The sequence below is a fragment of the Notechis scutatus genome, chromosome 1 (assembly GCF_049901735.1).
Source record: "Notechis scutatus isolate UNSWTSFEM ecotype Mainland chromosome 1, rNotScu1.2, whole genome shotgun sequence".
In the NCBI taxonomy this organism is placed as follows: domain Eukaryota; kingdom Metazoa; phylum Chordata; class Lepidosauria; order Squamata; family Elapidae; genus Notechis; species Notechis scutatus.
In genome coordinates this window covers 26,626,547-26,652,035 of record NC_142009.1, presented here as the reverse complement: position 1 = coordinate 26,652,035, position 25,489 = coordinate 26,626,547, and the positions used below count along the sequence as shown (strand labels likewise).

General features: G+C 43.3%; 1 protein-coding gene across 1 annotated transcript in view; it reads left to right on the top strand.

Moving 5' to 3' along the window:
* Positions 1 to 6,457: 6,457 nt before the first annotated feature.
* DNMT3A (DNA methyltransferase 3 alpha) overlaps positions 6,458 to 25,489 on the top strand; it is a 131,608-nt gene continuing 112,576 nt past the window's right edge. The window contains exons 1-2 of the mRNA XM_026671559.2: positions 6,458 to 6,637; positions 23,440 to 23,677. Coding sequence (XP_026527344.1) covers positions 23,609 to 23,677 — 69 coding nt within the window. The 5' untranslated portion in view covers positions 6,458 to 6,637; positions 23,440 to 23,608. The remainder of the gene's footprint in view (positions 6,638 to 23,439; positions 23,678 to 25,489) is intronic.

Below are 25,489 nucleotides of genomic sequence, written 5' to 3'. Positions count from 1 at the left end.
GTCATCACCAAGCCGCCTTAAATCCCAGCCCCTATCATATTTGCTGCCAACTTTTCTGGCCTTCATTTTCCTTGGAAGCCTTAAAGGATGACAACTATAGCACTAAGAGGTAGTTGCTGCTACTACTGGTGGGTGCTTTCAGAAGAGAATGACTCAGCAGGATGGAGTGGGGAGCGGAGGAGGTGTGTGTCAGCAAATAATTGGGTTATTTAGTTAGCAAATGATAAGTGTTATCTAAGTGGGGTTATTATTAGTCATTGCATTGAGCATGTGGGGATCTCAAAGCAGAGCACCAAGGGACAAACAGCCCACAAACAGATATTTGCAAACTTTGGTGGAGAGTCATCTGAAGAATTATGTAGGCAGAAGAAATTTTGTCAGTAGCAACAGAGGCAGGAATAAATCATCTGAGAAATGTGTTGGAGAAAACCAATTTTGAGAAATCAACCTTAATGTAGATACGTCAAGTCATTTTTTTCTTTTTCATCTCACTGGTTAAGCTCATACTACAGGCTATTCTAACTGTGGATTAACAACTTTCTCAAAAGTAAGAGAAGTTTGATATCAGCATTCAGATGCCCTCCCTCTTCCCAGATCCTGTTGAAGTTGAAAAAGAACATGGTTATTTCCTTAGGCATTGTGCTGGGTTTAAGATGAAACCAGTTACATAGTTGTATTGTTGTAAAGCTGCAGGATATAATTTTTTCTATGACTTTAGCTGCATTAACGTGAATTTTGTGGTTATTGTTATCTGATTCACGGAATTAGATCACTATGGTTTAAATTATTGTTAATCACCCAGAATAGCAGAAGTTAGAAAGTCCTATAAATCATACAAACAAACAAATTACACAGAGAGTGGGTGAGCTCCACTCTGAATTGGATGTGTTCAAGGAGAATCTGCCCTTCCACCTTTACAATCATGACCCCAGCAATGGGCTTTCCTCCAGTCCTGGAGATGGGAGGTGAATGAAAACTTTCACTCCCACTATGGTTCTATTGCCTTATTAAAAAAACAAGGCCAGCAAATTTGCTGCTCCTATAGAAAGGCAACGGTGGTCGTTTCTACTGTTGCTGTCAGGAGAAAGAACCGGGGACTCTTCTCCTTTCTGCTGTGTTTCTGACTCTCTTTCTGATTCTCTCTGCCAACTCCAAATGTGGATTCCACGTCACTTTCCATAATGTGGGATGGAAGGAAGCTCTCAGGTCTGGAGCTCACCCCTGCTTGTTCTCAGTTATGATGCTTGACTCAAATCAATCATTGTCTTTACTGATATGAGAGAGCATTGTGGGCTTTTTAGCCATCTCTTTCTTTTGCTGGCTGGGGCTAACACCACGCCAGTTCCAGTGGCCATGTTTCCCTTTGGTGTGTGTTAGATCTGAGGTGGATCGGTTCGAATGAGACGCGAGACCATTCTAGTGAGTTCAGCTCTTTATTTAGAATAGGAACAGTCTGAAGAATACAAGCCGCGGCAGCCCTTCATATAGGGCTGGCTCGCGGCTCGGCGGCCAATGGCAGCGCTTTGAATCTCCCGCGATCGGTACAGCCAATCGCGGTAGATTCTTAGCGCTCCAATCACGGCCAGGGTTTCGACCAATCAGGTCGCTGTCCGTCTGGACCAATCGGTTGCGAGGGTTTGGAGTATGCTAATACAGCACAGTGTGTGTATGTGTATGTTTGTGTGCATGCGCACCACACCTCTCAAATGATCAAATTTGGAAAATCCATGAGAGGCCATTTCCTCAGAGGCTTCTTAAAAGTGACCAATAATGTCACCCAGCCCTTGTGACAAAAGATAGAGGGTGTTATAAATCATTATTGAGGAAATGGCTGAGAGACATTGAGGGCTGGGCCTCATGACCCCATCTCTGGCCCCCTGCCACATTCAACAGCCCTTCTGGAAAACATTACAGTCCTATTTTTGACCAGCAGGACCCATTTGACAAACACTATTGCTGGAAGAAGAACTGTCCTGGCCTAGCTTTTAAGAATCCCCCTGGGAGTGTTTTTCTGGAAAAAGAAAGAAAAGTCGCCTTCCTAATTCAGCCAAGGGAAACCACCCACAAGCCCAACCAGCTTGCCCAGTGCTTCTCACAACCTTTTTGAGGCGATGTGGGTCTTTAGACAGCATGCTGAGGGATGCAGCCCAGAAAGGAGGTAGACAGTGCAAAAAAAAACTGGTAAGCAAAGAAACCCTCCCCCCCCACCCAATCAATTTCAATATTAACAATGAGTGAATTAGTGCATAAGAGCATTTCTTAAGAACCTAATGGGGATGTGGTGACATTAGAAAAAAATACAAATTCAGCTGAAATTTTGGAAGGGGCTCTGAGAGCTCTACTCTCAGCCCTTCAAGGTAGACTGGACTAAGCAACCAAAGTTATACAGGCCAATGCTATTTTTATTGTAAAATTGCAGTAACAAAATCTGGCAAGTCTGAATGTGCTTCCCTCCCTTTCTCTTCATGTGCAGTATGGAGGGGCTTGTCTTATTTATGTTAATTACTTATGTAATTCTTTTACTTATGTTAATTCTTGCCCTGGATCTTGGCAGCAGTCCTTCCTCTATCCCCGAAGGCCATTCCCTCTACATCTACGCCAAGAATGAAGGAGGTGGAAACTGTTCCTTCCTAGCCTGAAAACATGATTTCTCCTGCCAATTTCCATTAAATAGGGGTTTGGGGATAAACCCATAGACTCCAAATCCTTCTGGGGACTTCACAAGATCAGAGAAGCTGAATGTCACGGAGAACAACACAGATGCACCCACTGCACCGTAACCCTCACTTCAACACACACACACCCATATTGTTTAGTGGGGATGCTCTTGAACCTACACATAGGTAATTGCTGTTTAGCAACTGCCTCACACAGCGACTGTTCAGTTATGACAACGATGAAAAAGTAACTCTGGGACCAATCCTTGCATTTATGATCTTTGCAGAATCATAAACCAAAGGAAATCTGAAATAAGATCATAAACATTAAGTGGTTTCACTAGCGACCACTTTGCTTAGCAACCAAGCTACTGGTACCAACTGTCACTAAATGAGGACTACTGTATCTCCTTAAAAAAAGTACTTCCCAAGTATCCTCTCCTCTAAGGATCCACAGGGTACATTTTTTTCTTCCTGGAGAAATATTTCTAGAAAACCAGGATGATATACCTTAGTTGGTTAAAATCATAGGCTGATCAAGTGATCTTACCATTTACATCTTTCTTCAGCTTTGGAAATTCAGAGTAATTTTGGGCCTCTTATTGTATCTCAGTTTCTCACATTCAAATATAACTGTAGGGGAAAAGGGGAGTGCTATACAAACCACCCAAACTCTTAGAAGAAAGGTAGAAGTTAACCCAACAAATTGATTATTTGCCATTGACTCTTAGTGACCACATAGATAGCTAACATCAGCATTGCTTTAAAATAGCAGCGAGACCGATGCATACTGCTATGCTTGATATACTGCTCAATTTCTTTATGCCAGTTATCAGCTGGGCTGCTGCAGTTTGGACCAACTGCAGTTTCAAACCAATCTCACATACTATGCGGCACTAGTTTGGCAAAATGTTGACAGAAAAACCTGCATTTTGAGGTTAGGAGAGAAAGGGGCCAGGGTATTTGAGGAAACACCTTATTCCTATGGTTACCGTTGATTTTGGCCAGGAGGGTCCCATCCTTTAGGGAAGGTCATCTAATTCAGAGGTCCCCAACCCCTAGGCATGACCAATTACTGGACAGTGGCCTGTTTGGAACCGGGTCACGCAAGCGGTTGGCGAGCGCATGCATGTGTGCGAAGCTTCCCTTGCGCGAACGGCGGCTGCTTGCACTGCCACGCAAACTCTCCTTGCATGAGTAGCTGCTGTTTGTGCTGGTGCACAATGCTCCCTTCATGCGAGTGGCAGACACCCGCCATTTGTGCATGCCCGCCTGCCACTCACAGGGAACTATCCCCTCGCCAGGTTGCTCCAAAGCTTGGGGACCACTGATCTAATGGGACTCAGAAAGGGTATGTTTTCCATAACTGTGCCTGCCTTCCGGGACACCACATTGCTCATGGTTCAGCTGGCTCCAACTCAGCTCACCTTTAATTGAGTCCACACTCCTGGTACATTCAGGAACTATTTTGTGTTAGCTATTTTGGTTGGAAAGTTTTTTTTAAAAAAAATATACAAGTATTTGTGTTGAAGGGAGACTGTCCCACTCAGGAGGAGAGGTCAAGCAGGGGATTAGTCTGGAATCCTTACATAGGCACAAGAGGGCATGGTCCAACCCCCTCCCTTTGAATGATGTTGAGCCTTATATAGCCTTTCCCAGGAACAAACTGCCAGTTTGAGAAGAGTCCAGTGAAACAGAAAATAGAACAGCAAATAGCTAGTTTTAAATCTTCACGTTTGGATCTGATTGTTCACTCCTGACAAATTTATATTGTATTTAAATTCTTGTTAGCTGCCCAGTTGCATAGTAAGGTCATATAAACTGATATAATTTAAAAAATATAAATAAATGAATGAAGCATAGACTCTCAGGTCTATCAATCTAGCGGACTTCAATTCATTAGCTTTCATGCAGAGATTTTATTGCAAGTAACTGAAGGGGATGACACTTTTGTAATGAGCAAGAGTAGAATAGAAAGCTGTTTTTTAGTTGGGTGATCCATGGAAGCTTTTCTTCACCTCTTCCATTCTCCAAATCCCTTGGAACTGTGAATGCTTAAAATTTGTGATCGCCTCACATTTAGGGTGAACATGATGAAAGAGGAGATGTCCAGTTACTGTGTTTACATGTCATGCTAAGCTACGGTGGTTTGCTGCAACATAACATCCAATAAATACCATTGACTGGATTCAAGAACATATCAACCCATAGAGCATAATTAAAACTCATGATGGCTAGGATTGCATTGTAGGGGCTACAAACCAACTAACCCAATACTGGGTTGCCCAAATGGGCAGCACTGAAAAATTCTTCTTCTTCAGGTCTAAATCCCTGGCTTGTGGCAACAAATTGTGTGCATGCTGTGTAGGAATGTGGAAGAGGCACTCTCAACTATTTGTGTAATGTCCTGCTTTTTTTCTAGCAGTAAAAATTGTGAATAGATTGCTTTTTTCCGCAGTTCTGTGAGGTAGGTTGAGCGGAGAATGCCTGGGCCAAGTTTACCCAGTGAGTGTGGAACTGATCCTAATCTGACCAGGCCTAGCTAATGCAATCCTAAATTGCATTAACAGAGTGATTCAATCAAGATCATGTGAGGTACTAATACCACTCTATAAAGCCTTAGTAAGACCATACCTAGAACACTGGTCACCATACTATAAAAAAGATGTTGAGATTCTAGAAAAATTGCAGAAAAGAGCAACAAAGATGATTAGGGGACTGGAGGCTAAAACATATGATGAATGGTTAACAGGGAAGTCCACATGGCTAGTTTAATAAAGAGAAGGACCAAGGGAGACACGATAGCAGTGTACCAATATTTGAGGGGCTGCCACAGAGAGGAAGGGGATCAAGCTATTTTCCAAAGCACCTGAAAGCCAGACAAGGTATAATAGATGGAAACTGATCAAGGAGAGATTCAACCTAGAAATAAGGAGAATTTTTTTCCCCAATGAGAACAATCAACCAATGGAACAGCTTGCCCTCGGAAGTTGTGGGAGCTTCATCACTGGAAACTTTGAAGAAAAGACTGGACTGCCACCTGTTAGAAATGGTGTAAAGTCTCCTGCTTGGGCGGTGGGGGGGTGGACTGGACTACTAGATGACCTACAAGGTTGCTTCCAATTCTATTAATCTGTTAAATCTGTTAAATTAATTAAGCATTAGGCCACACAAATTATAACCCATGGAACTCCGCGCCACACGTCTCTGGCAGCAAAAGCTGTCATATTTGAAGCAAACAAAATGAAGAGCAAGATCTCAGTTGGCTTTTCCAATGAACTGTGAACAATAAGGAAGGACTGGTATCCATGGGGGGTTTCTCAGAAACAAATGGTAATCAATTAGTAACCAAAAGGTGATATTTGCCCCTAATTTCAAGTGTGCATTTGGCAGCTTTACAACAGACTACTAACCGTGTAGCAATAGATCTGGATGAAAGGAAGGCTCTACCCTCCCCCCCACCAACCCCAAAGGTTTTATTTATGAGCAATTCTTTTGGCACCTGTGCTGGGATGACAGTCCTCGCTTGCAGTCGGTAAGGACTCGTTTATCTGAACACAGCCCAGGCAGCCCTTAAGATCCACTAGGCAGCAACCGGTGGCGACTCTCGGAGCCATGAAAGAGGCTGCCTCGTAGGAACCGGGGCTTTCTCTCAGGGCCTGGGCGCATTTCTTTGGCAGCTGGGGAACGCCAGAGAGAGCCTTGCTAGCGCTAGGACCGGGCCGGCCAACTCGGCCGGCCTGTCTGCCTGTCTCGCAGCGGGTACTCCCGAGCTCCCTCTCTCGTTCTCCAGTGGCCCTGCGGGCCGAGTGCGTCCGATCCGAGCCGGTCGGATCCGATTCTTGCTGCAGTGGAGACGGCGGGCGAGGCCTCCTCCACAGGCTGGGCAAGGCAGGGAGCGCGGAAAGAGGGAGGAGGAGGAGGATTCTTCCCCTCCCGGGAAGGAAGCAGCAGCTGCAGGAGGAACACCGGGGTTCAAGGTAAAACCCCGAACAGGCCGGGGGGGCCGATGACATTTTGCACCGAGGGTCATCCTGCCCTCCCGTATTTCCGCCCCGGGGAGGGTAATCTGCTTTGACATGAGAGGCTGGTGCAGAGAGGCTGGCGGATGTTTCTCTCTCTTCCCCCCATTCCCCGCTTGTGTCTCTGTGTGTGTGTGTGTGTGTGTTTTTACAGGCATGCCAAAATTGCAGCAGCAATCCTGCCCTACCGGGCGCTTGTTGCATTTCCTTCCATGCACAGAAATTTCGCCTTTCTGAACTGGGGAGGAGGAGGCGGCTGCTGGCACGGCTTCAGCTCTTATCTGCCCCCCCCCCACCGCCCTTCAAGTTTGAGGGACTCACTCTTGGCACCCGATGAGGGAAAGGGAGAGAGAGAGAAAGAGAGAGAGAGATGACAGGGGGTGTCCCCTCCCCGCAAGGTTTGGCCCAGGCTTAAATGCTCCCCCACCCCTGGATTTCGGCGAACTTAAACTTCACGTACCTTCAGGAGGGGGAGAGGAAAGCGGCTTGGCGTGTGTGTGGGGGGGAGAGTGGGCGACTGCGCTGCCCCCAAGCGCGTTTGTGCAGGCAGGCTTTGCAACGTTTGCTTGTGTGTGTGTGTGTTTGTGTATGCATGCATGCATGCGTGTGTGTGTGTCTGTCGGTAAATATACGTGCGCATGGGGTGGGGGAGCTTTTATTATTATTATTCATTTTCTTGCAGACGTGTTTCACCCGAGCGTGCTCTACAGCGTTTATTATTTATTTAGTTTGCAAAGATGCATCGGGTTTTTGTGTGTGTGTGTGTGTTTTGCAAGCACAAAAGAGACACGCGCAAAGATTGGGGTGAGGGAAGCTGCCGGGGTTTTCCATTCCCCCCCCCTCCCCTGTAGGAAATTCTCCTGCAAAGCGGAATGCTTTTTGCGCTCTCTCGCGAAAGGAGAGGAGGGCGAAGCGGCAAAAATGGCAGCCTGGCATGACCGAAGGGGGCCCCGTGTCATCCCCCCCCGTTAATCCCTGCGCGAAGGGAGGCGTTGCGCGATCGGGATATAATATATATAAATATAAAATCTACCTACTATAGTAGATATATATACTATATATATATAGTAGGTAGATTATATATAAATATATTATATCCCTACCTACTATATATATGTATAATCTACCTACTATATATATATAGTAGGTAGAGAAGCTGAAGAAGCTGAAGGAGCGATTCTGTGGGGCTCGCGGGAAGGACACTTCGGAGGCTGCGGGGCACGGCTGGGCGTTGGGGGCATCGCCCCGCTTCTCGCCTTGCCGCGCACACACCTGTAGAGCTGGGACCGGGCACGAGGGGGTGGAGGGCGGAAGCTAGTGCGACGATCCAGCCTCTCCTTGCTACCCTTCGCTGGCTTAAGTCTCTGGTCCCCCACCTCCCCGCTTGTAAAATGGGGGGTGGGGGAAGGAATGATTCACAGAGAGCAGGCGTTTGTTTTGCAGGCACTTTGCATTCACCCCCCCTCCAGCCCCCCCCAGCCCCCTTTGAGCGGCCCGTCCAGTGCGGGAGGCTTCGTTGCTTGGTGCAGGTTCGGAGGCGGGGGGAGGCGCTGGCTGTCACTGTTCTGTGCGGGGGCGGCGGGGAGGGCGCAGCTGTGTCCTTGAAAGCTTTGCCGTGTTGCCGGTGAAGGGCAAGCCGAGGGTGGTGTGTGTGTGGCGGGGGGGTGTCTTTCTGCCGGACTCAATTTTTCCCTAGCAGAGCAGATACGTGAGGCAGGGGCCTCCAGGGTGTGTGCTCCCCCCCTCTCCCAGCGCAGCGGCCCCTCCCGCCGATTTTCCATGTCTGCCACTGCCAGTCCCCCTCCTTTCCTTGCGTGCTTCGCGGCTTCAGACTGGCACGATGCCAGGCTCCTGGCTCCTCCTCCCTCCGCGGTTGTCTCCTCCCAGGGCTGAGTGAGGGGAGGGGGGGGGCTTCAGTTCCGTTTGTCTTCCCTGCACTAGCTGACCCATTGAACGGGGGCCAGGTGTAGAGAAGAGAGGAAGAGAAGGGTAAAAAGGGAGGGAATATGTATAGGACCTGGTGCAGGATGTGTGTTCTTCTTCTTCTTCTTCTTCTTCTTCTTCTTCTTCTTCTTCTTCTTCTTCTTCTTCTTCTTCTTCTTCTTCTTCTTCTTCTTCATCAAGTGGGAGGGTCGTTCAGAGTTTGTCAACTTTGGGAAAAATATGGCTGAAGCCCAGCTGTGAGGAGGAGGAGACCCTGAACTGTTGCTTCTTCTAAGACCCCCTTTGCTTGATCTCTGGTGGTGCAACCATCTCCCTTTCAGCTCAGTTGTGATTAGCTCCAGAGAGGGAGACCCAATTCCCTCTCCCCCCCACCCGCATTATGTTTGTTTTGCTGCTTATGATCTGGCAAACTCCAGAGTATCTCCCCATGGTGAAGAGCGGGGCTTGGGGAATCTGTCCCACCAGGAGCAGCTGGAGGGCTCAGGGCGAAGCTACTGCGGCATGCTCGTTTTCTAGCATTCCCATCAGTTGAACGCATCAGATGCTCAAGTGTCCATTTTTATATATTTAACAAACTTTCCTGCAAATATGATATTCTACTGCAATACCCCCAAGTTGACGGGATGCAGACAATTGAATGTTGGCTTGCAAGGTAGTCTTTGGATTAGATATGTTATTTTGCAGAGAAATACCATGAGCATATATTTGGAGTAACACTGGGCCTGATTACTCACACTGGCTAAAATGTATCAAAACTAACTGGTACTCTCTTTACTATTAACAGAGGGTGTTGTATGTTGCACAGGTAAGACTAAGGCCTTTGTAACCTAAACAGCATTATATGAAGACCTCAATTGACCAAAGCTAAATGGCCTAATACATATCATGGCTTTGGTCAACGGGGTCCCTCAAATGATGATCATAGCATACAGAAAATTGCAACTTTGAATGTAAGAACAGTAATGTTAAACCCTATGAAAGAATGAATGAAACAAAAGGAAAACAAATTATGTCAGTGAAACTAAGAGAATGGGAAGAAAATAATATATAAATAAATAATAAAATCTGAATGAATGTAATCATCTTGTGGACTGGAGTGGATGACTCATGTAGAGAAGTGAAATTGGGTTGAATTATGACTGGGTTAACATAAATCATAAAATGTGAATTGGTGTGATTAAGCTGTTTATTTGAAAGCAGGAATTCATAGATTTGTTATACCTGTTACACTCCAGTGAATGGTGATAATGGAAGCGTTAGAGATGAGTTTCTGAATGAAAGCAGTTCAGGAGAAGATACTATTCTGTTAGGTAATATGAATGGGTGGGTGGGAATGAGATGAGACAGTACAGAAAAATGATTTGACTATTCATCAACCTGAGAATGGTGACTGGTGAATATATGCTTATAGTGTAAGCATAAATCTATTCATGTACACACATGGCAAAGGAATGAACATAAATCTAAAAGCATGATGTATTAGATTGTGTAGGATGAATGACTGAGAGAATTACTGAAGGATACAAGAATGATGAGGAGTTTTGAATAGAGGACATTTTGATAGTGTTAAGCAGCAGATATTGTGAGGCAATTGGCATGGAGGAAAAGAAAAAAGTGAAAGTGAGACTTTAGGGAAAAAGTATGAGTCCTGTATCAAAAAATAATAGAAGAGATATTAATTTTCAAATAAAATGAATGGAAATAGATGGGGAAACTGCCTGTAACAGAATGAAAAGAGTTATATTACAGCAAGCCTCATAAATCTGTGGAGTTACACTAATAGAAAATGTGAAAAAGCATGCTGAATGGAAAGATGAAGTAAAAGAGACTGTGGATGAGGAAAAAATGAATGTAAGAGACTATTGCAAAAATGAGGATGAGAGAAAGATAATTACTACAAGAGCAAGTAACAGTCAACATTAAAAGAAGCAAAACAATCATTTGATGAAAAGTTTAAAAATTGCTTTGGAAAGTTAGAAAAGCACCTCTAGCTGAATTACCCATTTATGGATAATTGTATAAGGAATATTTTGGTTACTCTAGGGATGTGTTGTTTGGGAAAGTGAAAGGATGTACATATGTATGCAAATAGTGTCACTCTGTTGACTGACAACCAGTAAACCTAATTCACAGAAAATATTGGATAGATTGTAGGATGCAGTGAGAATAATGGCTTTAAAATTAATATATCAAAGACCAATGTAGCTGTGTTTGACAAGGAAATGATTGCAAGTTATAGATAGATGAGGAAAAAGTAGATGGATTTGTATGTATCGCTCACATGTGCAAATTTAGGGAAATAAGGTAATATGTGGTTAGGAATGAAATTTGTCAAAAGAAATAAAAATGACTATATATATTAGAATGTGCTTCTGCCTACTTGGTTATTTGGAAGTTAAAACTGAATTTCAGGAAAAACACAAACATTAAATAATGTTGTTTGGTGAAACAAGACCAGGTAAAGTCATGAATATATGGATTCTGAATGTATGCAGGGGTGGGATTGAAATTTCTTAACAATCGGTTCTGTGAGTGTGGCCTAATTTGTGGGTATGGCTTAATGGTCACGTGACTGGGTGGGTGTGACTTGCTGACTGGGCATGGCTTGGTAGTCACATGAATGGGTAGGCGTGGCTTATATGTAAATCTTATAATATTTATGTAAATATTGATTTTTTTTTTATAAGAAAGAGCAACTTTTACCCAAAATCAGGCAGAGCAGGCAGGCAGATTGAGTTGCTGGCAGAATCACAGATTCACTCAGAGATCTATTTTTCTGCAATCTATTGCCTGAGTCTGTCACATAAAATTTGCTTGCAAGCAAATTCACAAAATTAACTAACACACACCATATATGTAAATATTGAATTTTTTATTTAAAAACAAAGAGCAACTTTTACTCAAAGTCAGGCAAAGCAGGCAGGCAGATTGAGTTGCTTCCCGGAATCACAGATTCACTCAGAGATCTACCATTCTGCAATCTATTTGCCTGCACTGAAAATAGAAGCTTCAGTTCTAAGGTTCAGCTCTGCTTTTATATTAGCTAGAAAGCAAGAAATCCAACTATTTCCTGCTTTCTAGTTAATGGTGGAAAAAAAGGAAAAATAGCAACTTACCAAAAACTAGGCGAAGACACAAGGCAGGCAAGTTGGATGGCATGCATGCCAGGTAAGGAGTGAGTGAGAGGGGAGGGGAGGGGCCAGCCAGTGGCACGATTTGTCGGTTCTCAGAACTGCGCAGAATCATAACAACCGGTTCTATAGAACCGGCCCGACCAGGTAGAATCCCATCCCTGAATGTATGTGGATTGAATACAAAAAAATATACACTGAGACGGTTTGACCATTAAAGAGAATGAATGAGGATCATATTGTAAAACATACAAAGAGTGTCATAATAAAGTGGAAGACTGAAAAAAGCTGTAGTTAGATGAAGTGGGTGAGATTCTGAGAAAGAAAGAAGTTCCAAATTTAAAGAACAAAGAGTATAGGAAGTGATGTATAGATGTGGTGGAAACAAGAATGGCTTTCAAGGACTAAAATGTATGAAAAAATAATAGTGAAAATAGTGAATGATATCGGTGTCAGCTAGATTTAGCTACATTTCCTTTTTTCTTATCTCATGGGTTTATTTCTCTGGGTTACTTTGTTCTCTTTCTGCAGTCTATATAATACATACTCTGAAACAAAATAGCATAATGAGTGTTACATATGGATCAGGGTTGGGATTCTACCAGTTCGCATCTATTCGCTAGAACCGGTTGTTAACATTCTAAGCAGTTCGGAGAACCGGTTGTTAGAAGAAATTACTGGCCTAAACCTGTAAGGAAGGCAAGAAGGAAACATTCTGGTGTTGCTTACAGAAACTGTCTCTCCATTAAGACTTATTACATTCTTGGCAGGACAAGACTTCCTGTCTCTGGAACTTCTCTGGAGTTTTTTCTCCCTCCTTTGCTGGTACTTTGCTTGTGTGGAGTGACCATTCAAAGTTAAAATGGCACTGAAAAACGTGACTTATGACCATTTTTCACACTAAGACTGTTGCAGCATCCCCACAGTCATGAAAGACCAGGCAAGGAGATGCATGCCTCGATGTGAGTGATATTGAGTTGGCCACGCTCAGCCAATAACATGACCACCAAGTCACGCCCACAGAACCAGTTGTTAAAAAATTTGAATCCCACCCCTGATATGGATCCATGCAAGAATCAGGAAGTATAGGTTGGTCTGTACACAGATTACAGCACATATGCTTCTTCTGTGCATACTTCTAGATCATGACTATTTGGATCCAGAGCATGTTGCTCTGGTAGAGATGTTCCAGAACGGAAGGCAGTTGTGTGTGTGGGGGAAATGGATCAGTCTAACATATCTGAATTTTGCTTTGGCTGGATTATGCTCCATCTAGAATGACCTGGCCTTGCTCCATGCACAGAGTGAAATAACATTTCTTGCTTTATGTATGCTATTTGTGACTTTCTTAATACCAACAGCCTACACATAGACCTATTCCTGTTCCTGGTGGAAACCCCCAAATTTGCTGCCTGCTGGCTGTTTTGCCACGCCTGATGTGACCAGGAAAGGTCTGTCATTTCTGCCTACCTATCTTGAGCTTCTTTCCTTTCTAGTTTGGAATGAGGGTAGTTTATCACTAGAAACCTCAAAGCCAATTGAGTGCTTTTGAAAGGTTTGGACAATAAGGGGAGAGGGGGATGACCTTTTGTGAGCTGAGGCTTTTAGTGAGGGGGAAGGTACTCAATAACCCCTCACATGTTGGGTCAGCTGGAAACATCCTCACAGGAGTCTTTTTTCCTTTCAATTAGACTTCTAAAAACATTTGAGAGGATAAATGATGTGGCTTGTCTAGAATAACTCTGGTGGTGAAGATTTGGGAGAGGGGCTTTTTATCCCCACCCCTTCAAGGAAAGCAGGATTAGATTCTGGGGTGAGGCTGCCTCTTGGTTAGATAATCTCTAAATTTCTTCATGTTTCAGAGGGAACCAAATTTGATTGTCATGAGAAAGCGGGGGAAGGGGTGGGGAGAGATATACAAAAGGAATGTTTGCATTTAGAAACTTGGCAAATTGCTATGTTTCAGTCCTGCCTTGCAAACTTGGGAGGGCGAAAACTGCTATTCTCTCTTCCTCCAGTGGCTTGCAATGATTGAAGCCCCCAGGGAGGTCTGCCTTTCCATGGGAGAACATGCAGAATTCTCCAGTGTCGTGAACAATCTGTGCCTTTGGCCCTTACAGGCATTGGATGCTTGGTTATTTTTACTGTGAAGTTCACTCAAAATAGATCTCATTTGAAAAGTGTGTGTGTGTGTGTGTTGGGGGGAGGGGATAGAGTATTTTCACAAATCTTTACAGAGTGTTTCTCAGCCCCAAGTAGGCAGTGAGCAGACAGGCTGTGACAGCCCTCCTGACCTCTCCACTTGGAAGTTGTTTGTCCTGCTCTGGCTCTGACTTCTTCCCATCCAGAGCAGTGGGTCTTGAGAAAGGATTCTGGAGGCATCCTGGGCTGAAGTTGCAAAAGAGATGATGTTCCCTAGTTGGGTAATGATATGTTTGTAAACAAACAACCAAGTTCAGAAAGCACCAAGAAGTCCATAACTCAACCGTGCACTACAGCTGTTTTCTTCTATTGGAACTGAAGTTGAGTAGTACAGAGCAAGGAAATTGACTCAGGGATCAAAGGATGTTTGTAGTTATGACATCAGTCCTAATGAGGCCTTTAAATTTCCACATTTAATAATGTCATGGAGAGGCCATTTATTCTTTCAAATAAAAAAATGTGCTGAGGACAGAGTACAGTTTGGCATCATCTCTAACAAAATATAAAAATCTGATGTAAACATCTGCTTGCAACAAATTCAGTCTGATGATTAAGATTAATCTTATGGTCACATTGCTTGAAGGGAAATGAACATACAGAAACTTGATTTGCACCAATTTTAGGGCAAGATCTTAACCAGATAAGTTAACATCTGGGTATGACTTGCTAGCTAGTTTCTTAGTCATTTAATTTCCATTTAAATTGTTTATCCTGCAATTCTAATATAATTTCTTGATCATAATAGGTTAGCACTTTCTTATGAGAGAATAACAAACTAAGAAATGTTTATCCAGAACATTATTTAAAAAGGAGACAAGAACATTACATACATCACACAGGTGGGCACAGAAGAAAATTATGTTGTCTGTACTTTAAAACTATGTTTGGTGAAGTACCTGATTTGATTTTGGAATTAATTAATTCAAATCTCAGGTTTTCGGTCTGGCTGGATACTCTAATGCATGAACAATGCAGGAACAACGGTAAATAGAAGATGTGTAAATGTTATTAATCAAATGAGGTTATATAAAGTTTGCTTGGTGAATACGTTGGAATCCTTGAGCATGACATTAGAAAGCTTGTTTGCTTCAGAAATGCCATGACCCACATTGTTACTTGGAGTGCCGGATGTTCCTTTTTGGAAGCTGCAGTAGGAAAACTCCTTTTTCCTACATGAAACCAGTTATATGATGAAAATAAATAAAGGGGGACAAAGAGAGGCTTATACATTCTCAAGCATCGTCCACACAAGATTTGGAAAGACTTTATTGTATGTATGTATGTATTTATTTATTTGACTCCCATCTTAAGCAATTCTGGGTAGAATTATATACACCAGTGAATTTAAAAAAAATCATTAAAACAATATAACAATGAACAAAATCCCTGTGCTGTAAGTTTTCCTCAGAAATTTTATAGTTACAATTGCCATTGTTATTCTTCAGTACTTGAGAGCAGATGCTTCTAGGGGCAATTTGGCTATGAAAAAGTATGTGTATGTATGTATCTTGTCTTCACCACTCCCAGACTTCCTGAAAATATGGTGTGTATCATGCTGGATACCAAATCCTGGAGTAACTTGACTTTCTGCCATGGACATCCACATAGAGGCAAACAATGAAATGTGTGTTGCAACACAAACCCCATTCCTTTTGTACCCGTGTTGCAATATTGAGTATGAACATGTAGCAGGACAGAATTTGTGTGTGATCAGAATGCACATTTTATTAATTTGACAAAAAAAGTAGCTTGCCACAATATGCCCAACTTGCTACCCTTTGTCTCTGCCAGGCTCTCTTTTTTCTTGCTATATCTCCAGAACATTTTGCCTGCTTTTTATTCCTTGCGGGGGGGGGGTACTCTACTAATTTGGAGGGGCACTGTCTTACTTGGCGAGAGGGAACCACATTGCAAAGGTATGCTTTTTTGTACCAGAAGGGGACATACAGCCTTTGTGATGTTTGTCTTAGTAGTGGATCACAGATAATTGCAGTTAATCAAATTGGTTTCTCAGGATAGAGTCAACATTTTTAATTGGTTGTAGCGGTAAATGTATTACACATACAGTATATATCAGGAGCAATAACAAGATGGTTGTGTCTCTACCCATCCCAGAGACTTGTGTGGCGCTACCTCCCTGTCATATTGCTTTTGCCTTGGGCAGGTCTCATACTCAGCAAGTTGGAGGTAACGATGCCCCTTAGCTCGACAAGACTGCCCATGGGAGGATTGAGCTAGGACCTCCACTGACAGGATTTTCTTAATTCTTATTAGCAGAGTGCATTGCCTGCAGAAGAGGGTATGTGACTTCCTCTGAACTGATGTGGCTGGCTCTTCAGCACTGTCGTATGGGAGTTCTCTGTATTCTGCTCAGTGGCAGATATTCATCTCTGACTCACGAAAGCAGGAGGGGAAAGAAAGACAGAGCTGCAATAATGGGTCACCTTTTAAAATACAGGCAGTGGCTTTTCACAGCACATGATATGCTGTAGACGAGTCACTTCCGCTTTGTTTTACCTGTTCTCTGCGTCAGGATGAATGGCTGCCTTTTGTCTATCAGCAGACAGTTTTTCTACTCTTCACTGGTAAGCCAGACATTTGAGTGGGCTTTCTTTTATTGAGTTGTGAGTCACCGTGCTCTTGCAGGACAAGTCAATCTACGCTTGTTCTCATTCCTCAGAGTTATTGCTGCTCTTCCTCCGGATGATTTTGTGATCCTCAGCCTAGGCTGGGATGAAAAGGGGATGAACCAAGATGGGCTTCTTAATGGCTCAGCTGTACAGATAAAAACTGTACATGCACTGCATCTTATGGATGAATTATGTGAAGTCAGTTGGTTCTGCTCCTACTCCTTTACTTTTATCTAGCTGCTAGCACTTGTCCATGCTTGTCACAAGCAACCTTCATGTTCTATGAGAAGAAGTTTCACAAATTTATTATTTTGCCATGTGACGTCTATATCTTGCCTTCCCTAGAGCGGCCACGTCTGTTTCTTGCAGGGCCCTCGCTCCCCATGGTCTTGTCCCCATGCTGTTTTGCTTCTGAGTGGAGCTGAAGGAGCCATGGTTCCTGGCTTCCTCTGAGAGACATCCTTATCCTACAGAGTTTCACATCTGAAAATAAATTTACTTCTGAATTTGAAAACAATTGGCGGTTGATTCTGGATTCTCAAAATGGAGTCCTTTTCAAGAGCACCTCATATCTAATCTGATCGTTCTAATTGCAGAAATATGGAGTAGATGCCCACTCATTTCGTTTGCATATAGAAGGACCACGTGTCATGAGGTAGCTGTATCCTCCAACAGGAACAGCAATTGGCAGGAGGTGGAATTTGGATGGAGAAGGGAAAGGAAACCAGGATCCCATCTGGGTCGGTCACCTGGAGCAGAGGTTTAGTTTTTCAAGCTTTTGGACTCATGCTGGAGTCCAAAAAAAGTCCTCATCCCCAGGAACTTCTCTCTAAACATTCTGGGCCATCCTGCAACATTATCCTGGGACGCATAGATTCGCTTTCCTTCCTGAGATCTTTTTACTTCCCTGCTCTCCTGTAAAGTTTTGTTGCAGCTCTTATAATGTGCTCACTGGTTCACATTTTCTGCTTCCTGTCATCTTCAAGGATAGTTTGTGATAATTGACTCCAGTTTCTGGAGGATAGGGTGGGGGGAAAACCTTTCCCTCCCTTTGAAACTCTGAACAAGAATTATATGGCTTTTTCCTTACGATTCAGACTCTTTCCAGGAGTTGTGGGCTTCAGCAGACTGATAGAATAGAATAGAATAGAATAGAACAGAACAGAACAGAATAGAATAGAATAGAATAGAATTCTTTATTGGCCAAGTGTGGTTGGACATACAAGGAACTTGTCTTGGTGCAAATACTCTCAGTATACATAAAAGAAAAGATACATTTGGCAAGAATCATAAGGTACAACACTTAATGATAGTCATAGGATACAATAAGCAATCAAATCATACTAGGTTTTATACTTGATTTTCCTCCTCACCTTCCTCCTCTCTTGTTTTTTGGTGTTACTTATTGAGGGGATTCAACACATTTCGAGTCTCATGTGGTCCAGAGACAATTTGGTGATTCAAGCTGCCAGGTACAACTGCAGCTTCTGTTTGCAGCATTAAAAAAATTATCTCTCACTGCCTTTGCTGTTATTTTACAAGGTAAGTTAAAAAGCTGTCTGAGAGAATACATGGGTACCTAACATGGCAATCTTTCTAGTACCTTATACCTCTGCTCAAGGATCTGGCTTCATGCTGCTGCTGCTACTCTCATGTATTTTTTTTTAAAAATAACATTCAGCTCAGGTTCCCAGGGGATGCAGCATGCTCAAATCCTGTTGGGCCTAATTAAGGAGTGCATAAACATCCTTTACAGACCAATGTACTTCTGCAACCTTTGGAGTCATCCCACTGTGAGGGAGATGGGCGGTTTCTAAATTCGAAAAATAAAACAAAAGGCTCTTCTCCCCAAATGGCCTGTGTGGAAATGGTTCTTTGCCAGTGTGGGCAGTACCGTTGAGCTAGGCCTGGATAAATCTACCCCACAAATGACTTTTGAAAGCCTAACAAGGAATGACCTGTTAAGCACACTTGATTCGGATTTGACGTGTACTGGATAGTGTGTATTTTGACACGGACCCTGCAGTAAAATGTGGTGGATGTAGCCTATGTAACAGTTAATAAGGTGATTTAAATCCCCTTGGTTATTCTAAAGTTTGAAAGTTGGGAGAGAAAGGTTGAAGGAAACAACCCAAATGGTAAAAAGAACAAAAGTAAAAAATAGCATATGGGACAAAGTTCCAAGTTTTCAAAGTGTTTAACCAAATGCTTTCATAGGGAGCTTACAGATTATATTGATGAAAGCTGAACAATAACATTTTTGTCCTGCAAATATTTTTAAACCTGCCCTGTTTGTTAAACCATGGCCAATAGAGAAGGTTGAAATAATTAAATGCCAACTACAACCTGAACATTTGTATACGTATCCCCATCAGAAATTGATAAAAAAAAAGGCCTATCTTGGTGTTTCTGGTGCTCAGAACTGCCAGAGTACCCTTTCCCACTTTTCTACTTAGATGGATTAGCACAGCTGCACATATTCTGGGTCCATTTGTGGCTTGAAAAGCTATTTGTTACCGGATGCACATCAGGCGACCATAAAATCAAGACTGGTTGAAGATATGTGGCTGCACTAGATAATTTGGGAGAGGTCCCTTAGGGTGAGTGCTTATTTCTCAAGTCTTGATGAAGGGGCAGTAGGTTTATGATGGGTCAAAAGAATGAGTATTTCTTCACCCTTTATATAATTAAAAGTATATTCTACCATGCCATAAAATGTGTTACGCACTTGGTTTGATGGCTTTAAAAAGAGAATGGAGTTCGAAAAGACAAAGTATGACACCATAGCTAAAAGGAATCTTTAGGTCAGGGTTAGTTACTTCCAAATTTTTAGTGCTGAAGGGAACTGATAAGAATTGGCCCCTCTTTGAACCTGTCTTACTGGTCCTCTCAGCAGGATTGAAATCATGTTTGCTTCAATGCCAAAGCTGCATCAGACAAGGTTTTTAATTTGTTTCTTGCTATGGATTGCTGGTGCCACTATTTTTGCTTTTTTGCCATTGGGTGACTTAAGAAGGAGATATTGTGTCTGTTTTGTTTTCAACCATTACCTCAAGAACCTAGAAGGAGTCTGGTAGCAGCACCTTTTCCAACTTAGAGCTTTTCTTGAGTGGCATAAATGTTTGTGAGCAGCATCTGATGATCTAATGCATTTTAATAACACTTGTTATCTGGAAAAGCTGCTACCAGATGTGTTTTTATTTTTTGTGACCATTGTCTCTCCTACAGTGCCCTCAAAATCCTAGTGTTTCACATTTCCAGTAAGGGTGCTGGATCCAGGTGTGTGTGTGTGTGTTTGCCTATCCTAGCAGCATCCATTTTGCCTTGCTGTTTTAGACTAAGCAATCTACCAAGTGCAGATGCTCATTTTGACATTGTGCTGGGCATGTAAGCATGCCCATACCTGTAGATGCACAATAACAGTAACAATAATACTGTAACTCTCACCAAACAGCTGTAATATATATTTCACTTATTAGAACTATAATAAGAATGGCTTCAATTTAATGCATACTTTCTAGTAGGAAGCCTTATTCAATGTATAAAATAGATTGCATTTGCAAAAAGGTTTTTTAACCAGCAGAAATAAAAACTGGTCCCTTTAAATTATAAACGCAAGTAGCCTTGTATAGAAATTTTTCCATTGAAACATCAGTGCATAGTAGCGTGAACATCACAGAAGAAGAAAACGTGCCTCTGCTTGAACATTTTCCTCACTTTCTGACTTCCGTGGTGCTATTCAGTCGTGAACAATAGTAGAACGTGAAAACGCTATTATTAATTCATTTAACGGAAGGAGCAGGTACATGATTTCAATCTGCAATCACAGTCACTCAGGCACTGAACGTATCCCAAAGCTGCATTCTTCTGCACTTTCTCACCACAGTACCCCATTGAGTATGTTGGCTTACCTGTGAGAAGGCATTTCTGTGTATAAAACAAACTCTGTTAAGTACTAAAAATGTCACTTGTTCTGTGTTCAATGGGCAAAGTTCTTAGCAGGCTCTCTCAGTGGAACCTGAATGATCAGTTGCCTTGCTTTTCAGCCTCTCTGTCTTAGTTGGCAACCAGAGAGCGGTTGGGGGAGAGCTAGCAGGTGCAAGGGCCTGTCAAGCACTTTCTGCTTTCCATGTGGCTGATAAAAATAAATAGTCTTGTGCAGCCTCTGCAGCTAGAACAGCCGGGCATGCTCCTCCTGCATGTCCCTTCCATGTCCTTAGAGCCTGCTTTAAAGTGATTGGCAAGGTGTCTTCTTCTGTGTGGGAGCAAGTCGTGCAGTGAAGGAGCCCTTCCCTACTCCAGCTCACTAAGCTGAGCTGTCTGGGCAACAGCCCCTCCTCTTACGCAGGCTCGGGTGAGTGGGTTTTGGTGAGTGAGCAGGAGTGGGAAGAAGACCATGGCTAGGCAAGAGGGGGCTTTGACAGAACTGTTGTTAGATTCTGGGAGAATACCGCACTGCAGGCAGCAAGGAGCAGGCAGAGCAGTCCAGAAGAGAAAGAAGCGTGGTAAGATTTTGAGGCTTGCTATCAGCTCCAATGCTACTCAAAGGCAGCTATAGGATGGGACAGCAAGCATCTCCTTTCTTGCTAATGGGTGGTTGGCAGCAGGGCCCACAGAAGGGTTCTCTGGGAAGAGTTTCTGGGTGGACCTGACCTCTTCTGTCCAGCCTTCTCTTTCTTTACAGGATTGATCTGTGCCTGATTATTTTTAGCACTTCTTGTTGGGTGGAGATCAGTAGCAGCTCTGCTGCTTTTTTCCAGGGGTGAAATCTTTACTTTCACTATGATGGCAATTGGGCTGAGGGAGGGGAAATGGTACAGTAACTCCTCCAGAACAGATAAGGGCTGCTTCTTTATTTATGCCCATTTTATAAAAAGGTGTTGCACTTTCAAAAGAGTAGATGAGCGAATGATTATTCTCTTTGGATCTTTCCTGTAGCATAGAGGGACTTAACTGCTGCTGTGTTTCCTACTGCAGCAATAATGCAGCTTTGGTGGCCTTGTTCCTTCTCTGGCTCGGTGGATGGAGGGCATATAGACTGTATTTATAGATGGTGTAGAATTTTATAGGAAAAAAAATGAATTTTTATTTTTGTTTTTGTTGATTAGATAGATTTGTTTGTTATGGAAGTAGCTAGTATTTACTGTTGCATAAAAATTAAAAACTGAGGTTGTAATGTTATTAACTTCTACTATGCCAAAGAGAGTTGGAAGTCAATGTCTTTTTTTCCCTTGCCTATTCCCACCCCACATTTCCCCCTTTTTTTCTCTCCTTCCCCTAGTTTTCCATTACTTTTTAGTTTACTTTATAACTTACATTTTGATGAAAATTAATAAAAAGTTGATAGTAACAAGAAACTGTTGGGAGGGAACCATGCTGCTCTTTTGCACGAAATAGGCACATGGAGGAAGAGGCAAAATATGCAATGGACCCTGGAAAAGTGTGTGTGCACATAGATGGGCGTATTAGTGTGTGTGTGTGTGTTTTAGAGAAAGCATGTTTCAGATGCCACTAAAATAGACTCCTAGAAGGAAGAGACAAATCCTTTGGCTGGGAAAACCTTGGCTAATGTTGTCTTCTCTTTCTTGTAATAAGGCGCCCTCCTTTCCTCCCTTCCCATCATCAGCTTTAGCTGGGAGGCAGCTGGCTGCTAACCATGGACCACAGATGCCCATGTTCATAGTACTGTCAAGTAGACAAATTGTGAAAATGTGCTAAAGAGCAGTCTGGGAAGGCAAAGGTAAATATTGCAGAGGTCAAGGACCACCTGTGTAGCTTCAACATTTCCTTTGATTAAATGTTGAATCTTACAGTTCTGTTTGCACACAATGGCATTTCAGAGAGGAGGAATTTCCTTGATAGTTTATAGCATCGAAGTGTATTGAGTAACAATGAGTGCAGGTTGGAAAACATGAGATATTTCATTGTCATCAAGCAATATGTGTGAATGTTCTAATCTCTGTGTTACTGGGTGTTGGTATAATTTTGCTGCAGAAGCGTTAGAGAAAGGGTTGTGGATGCATGTTTTCTGGGAGGATGAGTCTTAGATATGGCAAAAAGCAGAATCTCCATTTACACAGAGGCAATCAAATCAAGGGGACTTTCTTAGGAGGCAGGAGGGATCTAAACTCAGGCAGATTCCAATAAAAGTGGACCACTTGCAGCAGAGGGTGCCCGGTGGCTATGTGGGATGCAATCTTAGGCATGTGCCAAAATTGTTGCCTCTTTGGTGCTAGACTATTGCCTAGTTTGTTTGGCAAAAAGCAAAGTTACCACAAGACATAAACTGAGGGCCTCTTATGTGTGCTGTGGTAAGCTAGCTTATCTTGTGCACTGACTCTTTGTGTGTTTGTTTGCCGGGGATCTGGGGAGAGGGACTTGCTGAAAGATCCACTGCTTGCGCCTGGCACACAAGATGAAAGTTCTGTTGGAGCGCAGTTCCACCCGTTTTATTCTCTTCCCTTTCTTCCCCACCATGTTGGCACTCCGCTTCGTTCCTCAAAAGAGGTTGTAAGAGTTCTCTCCAGAGGAGGCTGCAACGAGAAGGCTTGTTCTGGATTTGTAACATCGCCTGTAGCAACAGGTGCAGCTGTGCAGGGAAAGGGAAGCATGGTTGGGGTTACAAGAGGAGGGGCAAGGTTTCTGGACTGGGGGAAGTTGAAAGAGGAGGGTGTACCTTCTGTTGCTGAGCTGAGACTGCATGGGCTGAAGAACCGGGGGCCCAGCTTGGCTGAGTCAAGGCTGTGGCTTGTTAATGATTGCCTGCAAGTGGGGAGAGGCCCTCAAAAGTGACTTTCTGTGCATGCATTGTGTGCCTGGGCCTCACCTTCGTCTTTCTCTTTTCCTGTTGCAGGTGGCAGGAAAACCAGAGCAGAACCATCAACAGAGGGGGGCATTGGATTATTGCCTTGGCTGCTTTTCCATTATCCCTGTTCAGTTTGGGGTAAAGTTTGGAATCTTCTGTAAGTTAAACCCCAGAAGCAAAAATTTGTAGCAGCTGCCTCTGCCCCAGTTTCCCCACAATGCCATCTAATGGGCCAGTTGACACCAGCAGTCCTTCTGTGGACCGAGAGACAGTCGACGCTCACAAGGTAAGGAAATTTCAGGTGGAGGCTGGAATGGCTGCTGGTCCTCTCTCCTAAGGCTAGATGGCCCACATGTCTCCTTCAGCTTAATTATGGTTCACACAACATGCTAAGCAGGATAAAATATTCTGTGGCTCAGCGTAAGTGTGGAAATCCCACAATTGTCTTAGCAGGTTACGTTATCACATTAATATGCTTCATTTGTTTGAGATTAGAATGTTCCGTAAATACACAAATTGGATTTAATTAAGCATGTTTGAATATCTTGTGTGAGCCCAATTTGTCATTGAGAATTGTTGCAGAATTTATTTACCTACTTGTCTGTGCAAAACTGTATAGCACAGGTACCACGTGCACCATCTGCATATTGCTCTGACTAAAGTGCTGAATGTTTGGCACCTGTTTAATCCAAATATTAGGGATGGAATTTTCTGCTGTAATTAATTTCTATGTCCATTAAATAGATGAGAATTATAGAGCAGGTGGTGCAGAATAGGAGGAAGAAGAGAATTCACACTTGTTGATGATGCACTTGGATTTTTTATATCCATGTTTGATGCTTCAGAGACAAGGAAAAGTGTGATGAAACAAACATCCTCTAAGCATGCTTAGGGCAAGCATGTTGAGCGAGAAGACCTGCCTGTTGAGCTTTCAGGGTGATCCATACAAGTTCCATTGTCAATCACGCAGGCCAGGAAAGTGAAGGAAGATCTCAGTCATCAGAGTATGAGTTTGCAAAGATTAGATTTATGAAGATAAGCCTGTTTCAGTCAGACTGACTTGAGAACTATAGGCTAGTGAAAGAGGATAATTAGGCTTATCCTAATGTAGGAATTGGCACTGATATGTGCTTTCTTGGCAAAGAAATGAGTGCACCATACAGCAGAGTAGTATGTGTTGGGTGAAAGGGGTGTTTGAAGTTAGCAGTTTGTTTCAACTCTGTGATTGCTGGCATAGGGGCAAAGTACAGACAATTATGGAATCCAACATGCAGTAAAAACATGAAGGAAATCTTGGGTAAAGCCTGGATTTATGTATTGACCTAGTTGTCCTGCTTTGATCTCTGATGACACCAGTAAATTGAAAGCAGTGGATGCAGATTGTGAGAATCAATTAGACATTTGTCCCTTGAGGCAGTGGCCCCCAACCTTTTTTGTACCACGGACCGGTACCAGCATCACAAAATAATCCACGGACCGGTACCAGCATCAGCATGCATGATCAAGGCAAGGCGAGCTGAGCGACCGCCCAGCCAGCCGTCCCCCGCTTCTCCTCGCCACTTTCAACTCCTCCTTTGTACCTTCTCACGGTCGATGGGCTTTTCGGGCTCTTTCTTAATCTCCTCCTGAGTAACGTGAGACTCCACCGCCATCGGGACGGCTCTTCGTTCGAAGCCGCCCCCCCCTTCGACGAAACTAAGGCGCGAGGATTCCTTCAGCACCCAAACGCCGCTTTCCATCCAACTGACAACCGACAAGCTCACCCGGAAGCACTTTCTCAAGTGCCGTCGAAACAAGATGGCGGCGCCCAAGCAAAGTAGACGGCCCGGTACAAAATGATCCACGGACCGGTACCGGTCTGGGGCCCGGTGGTTGAGGACCACTGCCTTGAGGAACATAAAACAACCTCAGTTACTGCTTGTGGGACTGCAGACTTGGTAAAGTGGTTGTGAGAATGTGTTCGTGTCAGGTTGCATTGTAGCTGAAAGGATTTGCTAAGAGGGAACATGATGGGAGGAACACTGTTGCAGTTAGAGCAATTAACCTCAAATACACGTGCAGATGGGAAATCTAGGATGGAAATCAAAGAAATAAGCAC